The sequence below is a fragment of the Nelusetta ayraudi genome, unplaced genomic scaffold (genome assembly GCF_046127955.1).
Source record: "Nelusetta ayraudi isolate G7.1 ecotype Tasmania unplaced genomic scaffold, CSIRO-AGI_Nayr_v1 ptg000130l, whole genome shotgun sequence".
Classification (NCBI taxonomy): Eukaryota; Metazoa; Chordata; class Actinopteri; order Tetraodontiformes; family Monacanthidae; genus Nelusetta; species Nelusetta ayraudi.
The window spans coordinates 1,482,501-1,500,664 of record NW_027466180.1 but is presented as its reverse complement, the minus strand read 5'-3'; the positions used below and the strand labels follow the sequence as shown (position 1 = coordinate 1,500,664).

The 18,164-nt window shown below is 44.4% G+C and overlaps 1 protein-coding gene across 2 annotated transcripts; it reads right to left on the bottom strand.

Annotated features, from left to right (window-relative positions):
- Positions 1 to 306: 306 nt before the first annotated feature.
- On the bottom strand, positions 307 to 15,202 carry zswim8 (zinc finger, SWIM-type containing 8). 2 transcript variants are annotated; one of them, XM_076050808.1, is made up of 27 exons: positions 15,074 to 15,202; positions 13,648 to 13,878; positions 11,900 to 12,053; positions 11,597 to 11,691; positions 11,066 to 11,238; positions 10,721 to 10,828; positions 10,120 to 10,201; positions 9,799 to 9,919; positions 9,405 to 9,606; positions 9,064 to 9,239; positions 7,637 to 8,909; positions 7,324 to 7,455; positions 6,842 to 7,021; positions 6,422 to 6,605; positions 6,015 to 6,113; positions 5,782 to 5,906; positions 5,314 to 5,638; positions 4,964 to 5,113; positions 4,468 to 4,690; positions 3,892 to 4,181; positions 3,437 to 3,660; positions 2,422 to 2,913; positions 1,983 to 2,160; positions 1,698 to 1,871; positions 1,156 to 1,275; positions 882 to 1,060; positions 307 to 645 (listed from the first exon to the last, which is right to left on the bottom strand). In XM_076050808.1, exons 2-27 carry the CDS (start codon positions 13,823 to 13,825, stop codon positions 442 to 444), a joined length of 5,841 nt encoding a protein of 1,946 aa, XP_075906923.1. In that variant the 5' UTR covers positions 13,826 to 13,878; positions 15,074 to 15,202; the 3' UTR covers positions 307 to 441. The 2 variants fall into 2 exon arrangements, with proteins under 2 accessions (XP_075906923.1, XP_075906922.1); XM_076050807.1 differs by having other exon boundaries at positions 15,014 to 15,192.
- Positions 15,203 to 18,164: the final 2,962 nt, after the last annotated feature.

Below are 18,164 nucleotides of genomic sequence, written 5' to 3'. Positions count from 1 at the left end.
CACACTAAAACTACAAACACTGGAATCGAAGTGAGGGTACAAGGTAAAAGTTCTCCATGAATCTTTTCATTCTAGAGAAAAAAACAGAAAAGCAGGGGGAGTGCACTTTATTTCCATAGATGCATAAATGAAAAATGGGAACAAAGGAATAAACCTACTCTGAGCACTGGTTGATCAACACACACACACACACACACACACACACCAAAATTAAAAAGTCTTTATGGGTCAAATATATAGTAACTGGTTGTACTGCCTGTGTGTTGTGTTTGTGTGAAATTGCACATTTGTTTGTTGTGGCAGGATCCCTGACAGAACAAGTCAGCATGGATGTTACCAGCTCAGTCTTCTCACAGTAGCACAATGCTGGAGGCTGGTGTGGCACTGGTTGTGATGTTTCATAGAGAGAGACAAGAGAGAGGTTACTGGGCCGGCGCGCTGTTAAGGGGAAAAGGTTGCCATTTCCAAAGAGATGCGCTGCCACAATTCCTTTGTCTGCTTTCCTCGTTTCAAGTTCTGCAGCACGTCGTTGAACTGCATCATGCCGACCGGCGTCAAGCAAAAAGCACTCCGAGCACTGCGAATAATGTTGACAAAGTCGTCGTAGTCGGCGGGGGTCAGATGAATAAGTCGGTGGTGGATGTACTATGGAGAGAAAGGGAGAGAAGGAGGCGTCGCCTTTGTTAACGCGCTAATTAACATTCCCTATAACCTAAATGTACATGTAAAATAAAGGATAAATATTAAATTAATTATTTAATGTGCATGGATGCAGATTCACGAATGTGACAAATAAATCTTGGGTCTGAAATGCATCGTGGCAAAAGATTACAGAGATGTGACTTATGTTCCCTTTGCCAATGAAAGTAGCCGTGTCAAACCTGCAGGTAGGCCTGCTGGCAGCGCTGAACCAGCTGGTGGAAAGCCGGCGTTCGAAGGTGAGCGTGAATGTGGGCCGGATTCAGCCTCTGCAAAGCCTCCATGATTATCTCTTGCAGGACAAACGGACTGAGGACACCTTTTGCGGCCCCCACACAGAACTGGTACACGTAGTTGACTCCTGTCAAATAAGGGAAAGAAGGGAGGCAGATTTAATACATGGAAGAGAAACAAAAACAATCTGTCTACAGCCCAATTATCACCACGGTGGCTCACCTAGTCTTGCAGCCAGTCCCAGCAGCCATTTGACATCCTCGGTGTAAGGAGGGCTCCTAGAGAAGTTGTTTGGGTGGTCGTTGTGAGCCCTCCTTCCCAGCATTTCCAAAGCCAGCATGCCTTCACACAAAAAGCACAAAGGTTCCATTTACTGACCAAGTGCACAACTCACTGGCCATTTTCCACCACTGCTTATCTTGCACTCGGGTTCGCAGGGGTGCTGCATCCAATCTCATCTGTCTCGGGGTGAATGGGGATGGAGTAGCCCTTAACATCTTTTATTAGCGGTGTACAAAAAGCAAAACAAAAGAAATTAAAACACCCACTCCTCCAAAAGTAATCATAAAAAGTAAAACTTTAGTTCGGAAATAAACACTATCTCACTCACTGGCCTTACATATATGTTTTTGGACAGTAGAAGAAAACAGGGATAGCTGGACGGAAGTCATGCAGACACAAAAAGAACATGATCTGGGACTCAGTCCCACAACTTTCTAATCAATGCACCACAGTAACACCCTGGTAATCCGTATATTTCTTACCAACTCTGTAGGAAGAATGTAGATAGTGCAGGCCTTGTTGGCTGATAGGCTGGCTACTATGCTCATCCTCCACTGGGAACGGCGTGCTGACCAATGAACCTGGCTGTGCGGAGATCGACGGAAGAGATGCTCCTTGCATATTCTGGATAGTGGGGGCCGAATGGACGCTGCCCACTGTGAAACATGACAGGATTCATTTTCAGTGTAGCAATACCCAGCTCTGCACTGACAACATCTAACAAATTAAGGTTTACAGTTGGATAACACAGAGAAACGGTTCTGGACCTGTCACAGTGGTACTAAGAGGCAGGCCTGTCTCAGCGTGGTAGGGATGGACAGCGATTTGAGTCATGGATGGCACAGGGACACCAGGGAAGGTCACAGCAGTGGCAGCCATAGGTGGCTGGGGGCCAGTCGCCATGGAGAATGGATACTGTGCACCGATGAAGGCTGGATGCATCCCCTGTGCAGAAACAAGATAATATAAGTGAAGAAACAGAAAAAGTCTAAAAACTCCAACCCATTTTTTTTTTTTTACAACTTTCTACACTGCAGATAGATAATGAAGACTGAAGAAAATAAAATGTACAAGCAAGATATATGCAATTATGCAACAAAGAAAAACATTAGAAAAGACATTAAATTCATTGAGTGTGTGCAAACTTTTGACTGCTAGTGTATATCTACATCACAGATACAGGTGTGAAAACTTCAGGGTGCTGACCTGTGGATATGCTGCCCCAGAAACAGGGAAGACAGCAGGTCGAGGGACATGCTGCATGGGGTGTCCCAGGTACTGCGACGTGCACACAGAGGGGAGATGGGCCTGGATGGTGGCGTACGGGTGCAGGCCAGGGTTGTGTGGGTGAGCCATGGCTTGTCCGGGCATGGTGTGAGACTGGTAGATGGTGGAGCCCACCGATATGACCGGCACGACTGCCGTTGCAGAGACGGACGCCGTGACCGCAGCGATCCCTTGAGGATCCAAGCTGGCTCCGCCGTCGTTGCAGCTCGACTCAGGAGGCCTCCGGACGGATCCCCCGTTGGCCCCGCAGCGACCTGAAGACTCCCTCAGCAGGCAGGATCCCCCGCCCACCGACTGCTCGTAAAGCCAGTACCACTGGTGAGCCACCTCAAAGAGAACCTCGGGGTACACGCCTCCACCTTTGGCTGCCTCCTCCACCGCCATGCAGGCCTTCTCCAACATCACGTTGTCCTGAAAAAGGGGTGACATTTATTACAATATTGCCGGGGGGTTTTTTCACCGTCAACTTTCGGATGGTTTTTGAAACACAAACTCTTGAAACAGTATTTGACATAAAAGACAATTAGGTTCTTCCTGCACACATGCCTCAGCTGACATCATGACATCAGGCCCAGCAAGACCAGACATATATTGTAAATGACCTGGGGCTGTCTGGGATATTTAAGTGTTAGTTTTTATCCCAGGGCTGTAGCCCTGTTGCACCACAATAGTTTAACAGTTTCAGGTGTTTAACTCACTAAACACTAAACTGCTCTGAAGGTTCAACAGTAAAGGACTGGTTGTATCCCCAAATAAAATTACCACTACAGATGCAATGGTACACAAAAATCACAGTATGTCATTTGGTTATAATTTCTTGGTTTACTGTAGAAATACAGATATAACAAAACACGGAAACAGCAATAAAATAATCCAAAAGTCTATCTTTAAAACACTGTGGTGGAAAAACGTTTTGGGCCTATTTTACTCTTACCTGCTCCTTGCACTGCACCAGGGCTCTCTGTATTTCATTGGGATTGAGTGCGTGAGCATGAGGCAGGCAGCTCAGGGCTAACTCTGCAGCTGCTCGAACCATGTTGGGGTCTCTGGCTCTTGATGCTCTGTCAGCCAATGACGCCACCTCTGGGGGGGTAAGATGACCATCCCAACATTCAACTAAGATGTTGAGCGCAGCACTGCCGATCTCCATGGCCTGGCCTGGAAGCAATTGAGAGAAAGTGTGGTATCTTGGAGGTAAGTGGGTCAATGTGTTGAGGCAGAGAAGCAAAGATCCTAAACACTGACTGATTCTTGACTAATCTGGATCTAATGTTGCTGTGAAAAGCCAACCATCAAGCATCTACAGGAGGGTCAGAGAGCATGCGCAGCTATTCTAAACAAGCAAGGTTAAAAGCTCATCAACGCGATTTGATTTTGACTGCCTCTCACCTGTGATCCAGGACACGTGGGAAGAGTAGGTCCTGGATAACCAGTTGGGCGAAACAAAGTTGTGGAGGCCGAGAGCGTACAGGCCGATCTCAAAAGCACAAATGTGCAGGTTCCTGTGGGGCCCTTGGTGGCCTCCGCTGGCAGAGGGCTGTGTGAAAATGGATGTGGACGAGTTTCCACCAGCTTTGATCAGGACTGTTTTGGCCAGCTCAAAATAAAAATGAGCCGCCGCCTCCGACGGCTGGTTTGGTACGTGGGGGGCGTGGCACTCCGGACGTCGGCCTTTGTATCTGAATGCGACAGAACAATAAAGGTGCAGAAAAATAGGCTTGATCAAAGTGACAAACAGGTCATGCAGGAATTTTTTAATGGCCAAAGCATCAGCTTTCAAGAAAGACCTAAATACCGAGGGGCTTCAAAAACACATTCTGTTGCAATGCTTTTGTTCATTTTCAATGTTTTGCACATATAACTAAATATATTTTCTAACACTTCATCCATCTGCTCCCGCTCTGACTTTTCATCATTGTGCGTTGTCATTTGTTGTGAGGTAATGCGGAAGACGTCCGAGTTCACCTGCTGCTGTCCGTGCTCTTGGCTCTGGCTCCACCGCCTGCCCTGCGAGAGCCGCTGGAAGACGAGGAACCCAGCGAATCAGAGGACGAACTACTGATGCTGTCGCTGTCCTGGCCCCGCCCCCACGACGTCGTCGCCCAGTTGCCTCTGAGCGGCCGCCGACTGAGCGTGGGGGAGCTGTCCGAGGTCGTCTCAGGAGCGCTGCTGTCAATACTGGCCATACCTGTCAAAGCATCGTCACAATGTACACGACCAGTCAACAGTGAACATGAATGAAATTGGTCAAACAAGTTGCATATGAAAAAAATACTTAAAAGAGTAATTACACAAAATTGTTGGGGAAATTGTTAAGAAAAAATACTATTTTTGCGATTCCTTGTCTGGTATTTACACTGAAGAAAGTGTAAAGACACATTAATGTGCTTTGTATATCCTCTTGGGGGTAGTCAAAAATGTTTCCATTAGTCACAATGCTTGTGGTTCATAACTGATGTACCAGTATGTTTCTTCTTCTGACGGACAGGCGATCCCCAGCAGCGTTGGCCGTAGCCACAGCGAGCCCCCAGTGCCAGTCGACTGGGTGTCGTTGCCTCATTCTTAACAGGAGCTGTTTCAGTACGGTGGTCACTTGATGAAGGAGGACAATCTGTAACAGCAACGTGTGATCATAAATCCAACCAGATTTTTATGTTTCACAATTGTTTAATCTTAGTTTTATGGGATCCAACAAGCAAACATACGGACATGTGTTAAGTGGATCCGGCTGCCAACAACTGATGAAAACGATTGAGCTGTGCTTTTCAAATAAAATAAGCAGACAGAGGGATTTCGGTGGTGGGTTCTCACCGTGCTCTCTGGTCTCTGCACAACTTTCCCCTGCCGAACTGTTCTGCACTGCCTTCAGTTCTGCCTGATGGCCGACCTCCTCCCCGGTCAACGGTGCAGCTGAGGGAAGGCTGGTGGAAGAGGTGGCCATAGCGGTCGCAGACAGACATGAGGGCGTGTGTTTGGAGACGCCCCCCGTGGCGCCGCTCACTCCACCGTGGGTCGCCGCAGCAGCGTGTTTGGACGGGCTGCGCTGGCTGCCAGCTGCTGGCTTACTGGAGTAGAAGGAGCTCAGAGTCTGGGGCTTGTGAGTCTGGCTCTCTCTGTCCAACAACTTATCCAATATCTAGGACAGCAAAAGTAGACGACATGTACAAAGCAAAGAGAAAGAACAAGTGTCTGAGCAGCGATATTTTACACCAGTTCGATCATCAAAAAATCCATGACAAGAAAATATACTGTATTTAATCTAAAGGTGGGGACGGCTACCTTTTTCAGCTTGCTCTGATCATCTTTATAGGTGATCATCAGAGCCAAAGCCAGGTCTCCTTTAACCCGCCTGGTTCCTTCACACAGCAGAGGATGATCTGCTTCACTCACTGTGGTCTTCATGCCTGCAGACACAGGATGAAGGATGACAGGACGTCAAATTCAAAGACCAACAGTGAATTTAACCACACATTTATTATTTACAATAAGTGAACCAAAAATACAAAACTTACCGAGTGCAGCGACTGCTGCTTCAAAGCCAAGTTCCTCATCACCGGGCATCTCATTATTACGATTGCGACTTGGTGGACGGGAGCCTGTCGGGGACACAACTGAAGAGACAATACAACTTGTTGGCCAATAATAATAAGTTGGTCTTAAATAAACTTAAAGTAAACTTTGCCAGATAATTCCCAATAAGAATATTCATTACTCTATTAAAAAAAACTTTTAACAAATAATACAAGATTACACTTAATTCTAGATGGACACACTATTTACTTTTAGAAAATCACTCAATGCTAACATTACCGTAGAAAGTGGTGAGGAATTTTTTTTTTATTAGAAATGTACTGACACAAATATATAAGATGAAATGTGTCGTACAATTCGCATCAAACAATCAGAACTTCATACTTACCAGGAGTACACAGAACATCGAAGATGAAGCTTGCCAACATGAGGGGCAGCACTGGTCTGTAATCACAGAAGTTTCCATCTCTGAGCTGCTCTGCTCGCTCTCTGATGACCGACATCTCCATCTGTCCCAGAGGAATCTTCTTCAACAAAGCCACCACCTCCGACTCCTGGTAAGCCAATTTCACCTAATGGGAATACCAAATACACAGAGGTGAGTATCTCTAACAGTTAATGACAAAATACTATACTGTGCAGGAAGTGACAAATTTGTCTGGGGACACCCCTGTTAAAGATCAAGTATAAAGTTGTTTCGATCATATTTGTCTGATGGCTCTCTATAGACATGGAAAAAAATTGTTTGTACCCTTTCGATAAAGAAAGAAAAATACACCTATAAAATAAATAAAATGAAATGAGGGACCTCCAGGGCTTTCGTAGATGCAGGTGGTCTCTGGAGTTCCAGAGAAAACATGCCAGTGTTGAAAGCCAGATTATGCAGCTCTAGTCGTTCACCAAGGACAGTGAGAAGGAAGGCAGCTTTGGCCAGGGTGTTCGTGGCAACCTGCGTCTGCCTCGTCGTCGACACCTTGCTCTTCTTGCCCTTGACACAATAATAAGAGAGAGAAATAAGAACAGTATCAGGACAGAAGAAATAAAAATTGCATTGCGGGTAAAATCACTATTTTAATGTTTATTTGATGAAACTTGTCTTCAGTTGCCAGTCGTTTCTCTACAAGCTATTACGGTATTCACGGCTGCTTTTCCTCTCAATAGTTTTGACCTGCAGTCACACAGTGGTGACACAGTAGCTCAGCGACACGAGAGAAATGTTGACCCGCACAGAGATGAGACATTCTGATGACACGCTGTGTCGCACAACTACCATCACGTAACTTTATTTACCTTTGTCTGAGGCTGCTCCACCTTCAGGTCAGGAGGGTTGGCCAGGAGATCTCTCGCCAGTTCCACCGCCAGCCGGCAAGCCTCATTGCTGTAGCCATGAGCGTAGAGGGCCTCAGCACATGCAAACAGAACCTGCACAGGCAAGAGAAAAAATATAAATACTTGAGCCTTTTAGATTTACACAAGATATTACTGTTCATTGGTGATGTGGCCTAGTTAGGTTTCAAGAGCATGCGAGTGTCAGTGGAGCTTTAGTTAATACTAATCATGTTTATGTCAAATAAGTGACACAAAGACGGTCCCAGCTTCCTACCTCCATTCGCCCTTCTTGCTCCAGTGGTTGGATCCCAGCAAAGATATCTGGCTCCTCCTCCTGATGGGCGTCAGCCATTGGTTTGTCCGCTGCGTCCTCTGAAGCGACACCCAGATAGTACGCTTGGTAGTCGTCGTCGCCCTCAACTGGTGCTCCCAACATCTCCCCGGCTGCAGCTGGTCCTTGGGCGGCCAGTCCATCGTCGGCATTGGCTGGTGCGTCAGCAGACAGAGCCTCTCTGCAACATTGTGGTTTTTTTGCAGACACTTCGGCGGTGACCACTCTTGTCGCGGCAGCAAACACAGAGTTTGTGTCTTTGTCCGCGCTCTGGCCGGGCTCTGGCGGGTGCTCGCCGTTCTTCTCCACAGCGCCGGGCATGTCTATCATGAGCATGATCGTCTCTTTGGAAAGACAGCAAGGCGGAGCCGACTTTGCGATCGGAAGCACAGATGACGCGCCGCTCATAAGCGACGCATCGGACATTTTGCTTCCGCCGATGCTGTACTTGTGCGAGTCTCGAAGCAGCGGGCTGGTGGAAGGCAGGATCTCTGGCGGAGCGGGAAGAAACTCAAAAGTATTGCTGGCCTCGGCGCCCAGAGCTAAGCTGCAGCCGTCATCGATGCTGAGGTCGGCCAAGTCTGGCTCGAGAGAACTGTCCTCACTGCTCGTTCTCCTTTTAGCGCTTGCGAGCTTACCACACGCTAACCCTCCACCTCCTCCGGCACCTCCTGCACTGGGACCTTTCCCAGCTCCCTGTGTCAATTTCATCTTTCCTCCCGAGGAGGAACTTGGTACTTTGTACATGCACTTTCCTCCTCCATCATCCTGGGGGAGGGAGGTTGCTCCCAAACGTACTAGCATTCCTCCCCCTCCGCTGACCGTCAGACACTTCCTCTTCGTCAGTAAAGTCTCCTTTGGTCTAACAGCCACCTCCTGTTGAGACAAACAACCACTTCCTCTTCCTTTGTAATCTCCTAAAGCTGCACTTTCACCTTTCACTCCCCCGTGCTCGAAAGGTTCCGCACCAGCAGATGTTTTGGCTCCCCTTTGAAGCTGCAGGGTCCGTGATAAAAACATGATATTCTTTTTGTCAGCGCTGCAGTAAGTGATGCCTTCCATAGGGTAGGCCACCTCCCAATTAAAATAACAAGACTCCACAGCCGGCTTAAAGCCCTGAAACAATTTATCCAGGGATTTACGATGCTGTCCACGCTTCACTATTTCTATGACTTTGAGGTGCCACTTCTTCAGCTGACCTGCCAGTTGCAGCCGCCTGAAAGAGACAAGACTTTAATTCTTTAGAAATACATCATAATTTAAAGTACTTAAAGTATTAAAAATTGTTTTCTCGAGCGGCCAGCAGAGCGCGCAAGTATATGCGGACGGTAGAGAGTGTTGGGGAATATTTAAAAGTCTTCACCACTCACCTGCATGGAGTTATGGTTGGGTCGAGCACTGCCAGCCTCCATAAGACCACCATCTCATCACACATGCTGGCACAAGCGTGAGCTGCCACCTCTGACTGGCCGTTACTGCGCCCCGTGTGGCCACTGGCGCTGCTGTGGGACGCTGAGGTGCGAACGCTGTACCACCAGCTAATGATCTGAGCAAACACACACAAAAAAAATTCAGTTGGTCAATCCACTCACACTGAATTTGAGATCTAATGCAGTTCCTACAGCTAGAGAAGATTAGGTCCTCTCTGAATGGATCTACATACAGATTTTAGCGTGAGGCCCCGCTAACGGCTTTACAATGACACACTCACCTGTTCGTAGGTGAGGCACTGCTCAGTGAGGATCTCCAGCAGTGGAGCAGCGTTGCTGTCTCGCCTCTTGAACATCTCCCTGACGATGGACAGAAGGTTCCAGATGCCCTCTGGCTCGCGACCCCTCAGAGGTCGCAGCAGACACGCCCACTCGGCAGCGGCGGGCGGCTCCGTCGACGACAGGTACATAGAGTTCACATCACTGCGCAAAACACACAGCAATAGGTTCATTCTTACAGGACGTCAATTATGGATGGATAGAAGAGAAGAAAAAAATGCTGTTTCCAAATATCAAGTCATAATGAATAAATGTTTATGTCTGACATGATGTAAATGATTGAGCTTCAAAACTATTTGCTCAATGATTTTGATGGACATGACGTGGTCTGTGTACCTGAAGACAACGGGTGAAGGGCCACAGAACTTGTGCAGAGTCTTTTTGATGTTGTCGCTGAGTGTTGACTCATCCAGATACCAGGTGCTCTGATCAGATGCTGACGGGCCTGCGGTGGGGTCTACAGTCACAGACAAACACAAACGCATAAATACATATATTATGGTTATTTCTGTTATTTATTTATTCATTCACTTTAAAGCAATGTTACATTCCATCTCACACTGATATCAGCAAATTTCAAGTCTTAGGCTTAAATGATTTTTATTTGTTTTATTCATTTAGCTTGATTGTGATCTTTTCAATGATTTTCAGATGTACCTGGAGCTCCGCACACAGTGTTAATGGCAGTGGACTGAGAGGACAGCAGTTCATCTAACAGCCTTTGAGCAGTCGGGAGAATCTGTAGATTTGAAAACAACAAGAAAAGCAGTAAATAATCATGCCAGAGTGATTTACACGTTTAGTTGTACACTTTAACAAAAGAGCAACAAAGATTATTTGCGTAACTGTAACTTTTATATACAAACTGCCTCTCCACATCTTTCCCACTTTCGTTATAAATGTGTCTCAAACTACAATCGTGAAAACATGAAACATGTCCACAAGCTAATTACCAATATTTTCAAATTAAAAGAAGGACAAACGACGCAAATTTGCGTATATAATAAGCGGACATGGCAACAGGTAAGGCCCTCACTGTGCCACTTGGGTAGTCAGTAGTCAGTGACTGACCCATTCTACCAACTGAGTGACATAAAATGAGCAATTGGCGCAACAGTTGATATGAAATGGGCGACCAGAAGAATAAAATATCAATTAGAGAAATTCCCACAGATGTGCTGAGCCCAAAACAACCACAGTGCATCAGAAGCAGTTGATCAGTTTGCTCTTTAGCATTAGCTGGAAAAATGGATGTCACCTGCTGAGGCAGCTCACTGATGAGGTACTGGGCAAACTTTTGGAGCTGGTCCCTCTGAAGCCTTGACAAGGATTCAGAGACAGGAGCTCTCAGGCAAACTGCTGAGGCCTAAACACACACACACACACACACACACACACACATGTACACAGACACACACACACACAACCAATGGTTCATACTTATTTTACAGAAAAAAAAGTAAGAGATTTCATTTATTTTTGTACAAGTTTTACATAGCTTATTTGAAGCAAACAAACAAAAAAAAAAACAAACAAAAAAAACAGTTAACCTGGTTTAAGTTGGTCCATTCTGAAAGACTTAAAAGAGAGACAAAAATCTTACGTTGTGAATTCTGAAGAGGCAGAGCGCCACCACATGGGCGCACCACTTAGCCCCAGCGCCGCAGGTGCAGCTGCAGGAGGTGATGCGGCAACGGTCAAACATGACAGCTACGTTGTACGCTCCTTTAGATTGTCCAGCTTGACTAGTCACAACTGTTGCACTGAGATGGAAGCCTGGTTGAAGAGACTAAGATATTAAGATGACCAGAAAACACATGCAAACAGCAGGATGTTGAACAAATGACTCTCTCTGCGTTTCATTGAACTCATCTACTGGGCTTAACACTGATCTAGAGTAAACTTAAACTCTGGTTCATTTAATGATATTTAATATTATCTATCTATCTATCTATGCATACATACATATGTATTAATATGAACACTAGATCATTACAGAAGGGCATGGTGGTGCATGAGTCTGTCTGAGAGCTGGTCTTCAGCATAATTCTCTATTGCACTATATTGCTGCAATTATGTACATTTTCCCATTGTGGGATAAATAAAGGAATTCTATTCTATTCCATGTACTCACCAATCTGCAAGGGATCTTTTACAGCTCTGATCCGAAAGAGCTGCTCCCCACGTTGGAATTCATCTGGACTGCCGTTTGCCAGGCAGGAATATAACCTACAATGCAAGAAACGCCAAAGGTGAACAAAAGCCAAGAACCACAATGAGTCAGTTTGAGAAATACCAAAGAAGTGAGAGTAATAAAACCAAGAGGACTCACATAGCCATACACACACACACACACACGCCCGCATGCAACTCAATTTAGCTGTCCAGATTAATTAAAGAAGGATAGTGACTTAAAAAAAAAAGATTGAAATAATACCTGATGTCTTCCTCATTCTCGGGGAAACTCCAGTAAGCGATGCGGAGCTGGAGCTGCTCTGGGACAGGAGGATAGACCTTCTCAACCACCTCAAATGGAATGTGGAAAGCTACTTGCTTGGCGGACAACTCCACAAGGGAAATCACCAGGCCATCTGGAAGAGACGTCACAGAGGAAAGACTTCAGGTGGTGTGAATCTCAATGTCTAAATAAAATCAGCACATCTCAATTGGTGCTCAAATTGGGTTGCCCTGGATGCTCCAGTCCCTGAAACAGACATCAATTCTGACCAGGTTCCAGTTCAAGCCTTTTAAAATAGGGACCCAGAACGTTTTCTACAATACTTTTTTGTTCCGAGTAGAAAACATTTCAATGTGTTTCGAGTGAGTGAGCAGAGTGGAGTGGCCTATGCCACTCAACACTCAGCAGGGTTGATTTCTGTGGAGTTAGAACACTGCCCAAAGTCCCCTGGGCTTTTTTGTGACCAGTATTTCGACTATTCCATGTATTTTTCTTACGTGTGTGTGTGTGTGCAAGAAGGTTGCAGGTTCAATTCCCAGGGTCTCCTGGGGCCTTTCTGTGTGTAGTTTGCATGTTCTCCCTGTGTCTGCATGTGTTCTGTCCGGGTTCTCCAGCTTCCTCCCGCAGTCCAAAAACACGCATGTGAGGTGAATTGGAAACGCTAAATTGACCGAAGGTGTGTGCGTGTGTGAGTGTCAATTGTTTGTCTCGATGTGGCCCAGTGATGAACTGGCCACTGGTCCAGGGTGTCACCCTGCCTTCACCCTATGACAGTTCGGGATTGACTCCCAACAAACCCCAGCAACCCTGAGTGCAGGAAGAAGCAGCTATTAAAAATGGATGGGTGGATGGATGGATGAATCGAAGGCAATAATTGATACATGAGCCAATCACAAAAACCACTGAAAGCTGCATCTCTAGTTTCAAGCTGGAACACATTACAGGATTTGTTCAAACCATGTCAGATTTAGAGACCGCATGCTTGATGATAACAAAAGACAGATCGCACAAGATCACCCATCCTCTCCTGATCTTACAGTGTGTGGTGTGTACATTGCAAGATCTACATGCTTGTTATTCCAGAATCAGATTTTGCCTCAAATCTGCCAAACATGACTTCAGTGTAAGCAAGCATGGCTGGCAAACAGGGACAGGCAAGGATGGTTGTTTTTCCATTACTTTTGGAAGAAAACACACAGACACACACAGACACAGACACACACAGACACAGAGTTTTCTGTTTGATTTTTGTTTTTACTTTCTCTTCCGTCACCTGACTCAGGTCGCATCTCTGTTGTTTAGTACCAGTGACATCACACACTGTGCATACTCGGCTCCTCTCGGAACACCAGAACAATCCCTCAAACTACAGGATTCACAGTTACAATTTTTTTTTTTTTTTTTTTTTTAAACGTGCTCATTATTGATGAACGCTCCTTCCGAGGCCTTCAGAGAAGATCAGACCCGACAAAATCACCCTTAACACACCGCAGGAATCGGACAAGATGTTTTTTTTGCAACCATCAAGACAATTTGCAGGCTTTGATCAGAAGGAGAAGAGGGGGGGGGGCAAATATCCCCCTGATTATTCTTCCACTGTTCAGATACAAGTTAGTGGCATCAATGGATTCCAGTGACAAACACAGGGTTACAGCACAACAGATGTCAATGAGAAAATTGAGCTTGCAACCCCTCACACAGTAAGAATAAATGTCTAATTTTCTTACCTTTAATCTTGACAGTTGGGGAGTTGGGTCCAGCAGACTGCTTCCTCCATCCCCTCCAGTTCTGACACAGGCTCTCGGCCTCGGAGATGAAGGAGCACAGGGAATCCTCTTCGAACCTGTCCGAGTCCTCGAAGGAAAACCTCTCGCCATCCTCCCACTCGGCGAACATTAGTTCCATGACATCGACTTGTAAATTCTCCGCCGATGTCCACGGACAGTAACTTCAAGTCACTGTTACGGTACAGTTCCAAAAATAAAATTGAAGAAGAAACACGAAAAAAACTAACAAAAAAAAAAAGTGAGTCCAACACTCGATGCTGGGGGAGGGGAGACCGCTTGCGACGAAAACACAGCTTGGAGAGGCGACCGCTAGGCCCTCATTTAGGTCGGAACACAACACGAACTATGGCAACGTCCAAATATGTCGTAAAGCTACCTGAGAAGACATCCAATTCGTACAATTACAAGTGTCGGGGTCGCGTTTGCTTCTCAAAGTGTTGACACATATTTCAGTTCTGCTTCCTGACCGACGTGGGTTGTCTTTTCAGATTTATTGACGGCTGCCTGGTAACACTGCGAAGACAAGCGAACCGCACTGTGTACTAAATAATTACCGCCACTCTGAAATACGTCCAAGGACCAAACGGGGAAATCGTTCTCAGTTAAACGCAAGGAGTACGAGTAACGATTTAGGTTCCATTACATAAGCTATGGTTGAGGGCAATAATGTTGAGGGTTTATGCGACACCTTTAGTTGTTACAGCCGATCAACTGGATAGTCTCAAACCACACAGCTATTGTGACTCGAAGACTCCCTGCCAACTATTTAAATTCGCTCGTCCAAGACTACATGTGTAACCTACATTGCGTAATTTAATGCTTTGATAACACGAGTGGTTTTACTCAATGTGTTTGGACACATCTACTGTAGCTTACTTTTAGCCATTGTTAGCTGATATGCTAATTTTGCTAGTAATTGCAGAATGAGATAAAATAAAAAATACTACCAATGGCGGAGGACCAATACTGCTACGGGGAAAACTGGTTAACATGGATGCAATAATTGGTGACCATTGTTTAACATAACAGTAGTTTTATGCGCCAACACACAGGAAAAATAAACACGATCCGTTGGACTTGACTAGCTAACACCGGTTGACGGTTTGTTCGCTCTTGTAATACGTAAAAAACAAAAAACAAAAATAGTAATAATAATAATACATGCGAATGGCCGACTTGCCGAAATCTTGCTACGTCGTGTATAGCTTTTTATCCATTTTAAACCACGGTTCTTAGCTCACGGGGGTTTTTTTTGTTAGTAGTATTCCAAAACAGAACTTTGGACCTGAAGTAAAAAGATCGTAACTGTATATTCTTTTCTTAAATTCTTGCGCCAATATTCTTATCTCGTTTGGTGTCTTCATACGTCTGGCAGAAGTTGTACTTCAGTCATAGTCGGCTCTGCACCAGATTTTCATGTATTCCTCTCGTCCAATTTACAGTGTCAGTCAGCCGGGGGAAGATGGTCACCTCTGCCACGGCACTTCCTCCGTCAGCTGATCACAACTTCCGGCTGCCAGTAACGCAGGCAGCAGACAGAATACACAATGTTGGGGAATAGTTGCTCACGTCACAAACGCCAAAATCACAACAAAAACATAGTGAGTCTGGAAGTGGACTCATTGCGTGTTGTTGTTGTTGTTGTTGTTGTTGTTGCTGCTGCTGCTGCTGCTGGTGCACACAAAGTTCTGTGTGTCTAATAATCATAATATACTATACACATTACATATAATCTACATCTGATTCGGAAAATGATAGCTACGCCTGCCGACAGTCAGCATGCCAGTTCACGAGATGTTTCCTGAAGGGCTTTGCACAAAAGTGAAGAACTCTAGAGCAAGCGCACCTTGACCAAGTCCAAACATGGGCCTCTCCCCTAGACTTGGTAGCAACTGCAGAGTTGGACCTGAATATATTGCTGATATATATAAATAACCACATAAGACAATTCGCAAACTTGCAATTACAAACTAAATTGTGATATATCTGTAATATTTCCGCATTTTCTCTTTTAAAAATGTGACATATCTGGTTGGAATCAGATTTTATTGCCTGCATTATTGCACCCCAAACCTCTTTTTGTGACAATTTGCACAACAAAGTCAAAAACAAAAAATGAATGTCGTCAAGGTAAATGATACATGTATGTACATAGATAAATTAATGTATATTATTGAGTGACAGAAACCTAATTTCATTGTAATGTTACGTAGGGTAAAATTATAGTAGCCTAGTATATACAAATCAAAAAGGACTCAGTGAAGAATTGTTGGTATTAGATCATTATTATTGTTTTAAGTGTCAGTGAATACTTCGAGGTTTCAGACTAACTCATGGATATAAAACCTCGTTGTCATACAAGAAAATAATGTTAAACATTGTAAAAACAAACAAACAAACAAACAAACAAAAAAGATAATTTTCCAATATACAGATGAGTCTGGCATGTCTGCTGAGAGGTGGCAGAAAATGGAAGGGTGGACGGACGGTGGACGGTGTCCTGACATTTGTCCCAACTAGTTTTCCGTAGATTAAGAAATGACGTAACCAGGAAGTAGGCGGAGTTAGCCTCGAAGCTCGAAGTATGTTCTGACATCCTTCCACATGTACCTGTACGCTACACACAATTCCCGTAAAAGTGGCAAATTCGACTATAGCATTCGGTAGTTTGACAAAGTGTCCTTCCTTCCTGCTTGCCGGCAAGTTTCTTCAGACGTGAAGCGGGGATTAATGAGTAAAATGGCGGCGTACGGAGGAAATGCGTTCCAAGAGAAGGTCAGCAGGCTGCTCAGCAGGGAGCACGGGAAGCCAGTTCTCAAGCCAAACAGAGCGCTCGCCCTCAGAGATGCTGTTGCCAACCGTAAACTGAAGAAAGGAGGTAAGACGAGGGCTGTTGCTTGAGCCTCAATAATTTGGCCAAATGTACACAAAACTGCATTATTATGGGTGTATGATAAACCTGTACCATACAATCCCCAGTAACATTTGTGGTTCTGTCGGGTTCATTTGTTTTATTTTTAAGTAGTTTAATGAAGTCTCAATACAAATTGTTCAGAAGACTAGTCCGGTAAAATATATCAGGTGAAACGGAAATAATATCACATTGGAAAAAGCACGGATCTGACGGTTTTTCTCACAGTCGGGAATGGTTAAAACTCACTTGACCAATCAAGGACGTTTTTTTTCTTCTATTTTTTTTTCTTTTTAATAAAAATGCATCTGTCCTCATACTTTCTTTGCAGAGGCAACTTGTATTACAGAGATGTCAGTGATGATGGCCTGTTGGAAGCGGAACAACTTTGCAGATGGCCTTTGCTCAAATGAAACGGCGTCTTTTTACAAATGTGTTCATAATGCTCAGGTATGTACACATACAGACGTGTATATGTTGTATTATGTGTGTGTGTATATATATATATATATATATATATATATATATAGATTAGAGAGAATATGGTGTTTGGGAAATTCTGTTTGCATTACCTCATTACCTGCATTACACAACGTGATATGAAAAGGCAAGACAAAGCTTGGAGATATGCAAGTTGTGAAACTCCAATAGAGTTTCAATAAACTCCATTACAATTCAACTAAAGAGATGTGCTCGCGGTAAACACCTTTTTCTCCTCTTTTTTGTGTGTGCGTTTGTGTTATTATTATTGTTAACAGGTTTCAGCAAGGAATAAACTGGACCAAACCAGCATGCAGGGAGGACGTCTGCACCCAAAACAAGCCACAACACTGCTGAAGAGATATCCAAACATGTGCCAAGAAATCTAAAAGACATTTTAACTGGAACCACCAATTGTTCCAAAGGTTACCATGATGCACCTATTTAGCAAAGCGCCTGCTCAGTGAAAACAAGGTGTGTGACTAAATGGTGAATGAGTAATGATTCATCATTTGATGACATTTTACTGAATAAAATCGCCTTGTTCAACATGCTTGTTTTGATGTTTTGTTTGTCATTTTTATCTGAGATGTTTAATTTATTCACATTCAAATTGTGAATGTGACACTTTTTTTTTTAAGGATTCAATATGATTAAATTATAACATAAAAATAAACTGTTCAAATACACTCAAACTAGTGTTATTGTGTTCCTGAGGCACATTGTGTTTCATAAAAATGTGAAGGAAATAATGACTGTGCAGTAATAATGTTTGCACCAGATCATGCTATGAATTGCAGCTCAATGTTTTGGTTTCCTGTTGAGATTAAAAAGTTCAACTTTTCCCACATTTATATAATTTTATAGGAGGTTGATGGTCCAGTGTGTACAGGGCAAACCACTCCCTTTTTTTTTTTTTGACTTTTTATTATTTTCCTCTAAAATGTGTGTGTGTGGACAATATTTCTTTTCCAAGTAGTCAGTAGGATATTACGAGACTCTTAAAAAACAAGAAACGTTATCCTATTGATTTTTACTCAAAATCGTAATCTTCCGTTGTACATAC

Excerpts from the sequence above, each read along its gene's own strand:
- zswim8 (XM_076050808.1), bottom strand. The coding sequence starts at position 13,825 with ATGGAACTAATGTTCGCCGAGTGGGAGGATGGCGAGAGGTTTTCCTTC. Across the intron at positions 4,182-4,467 it reads AAGAGCACGGACAGCAGCAG|ATACAAAGGCCGACGTCCGG; the intron begins GTGAACTCGGAC and ends TGTCGCATTCAG. Across the intron at positions 1,061-1,155 it reads GGGACTGGCTGCAAGACTAG|GAGTCAACTACGTGTACCAG; the intron begins GTGAGCCACCGT and ends CTTATTTGACAG.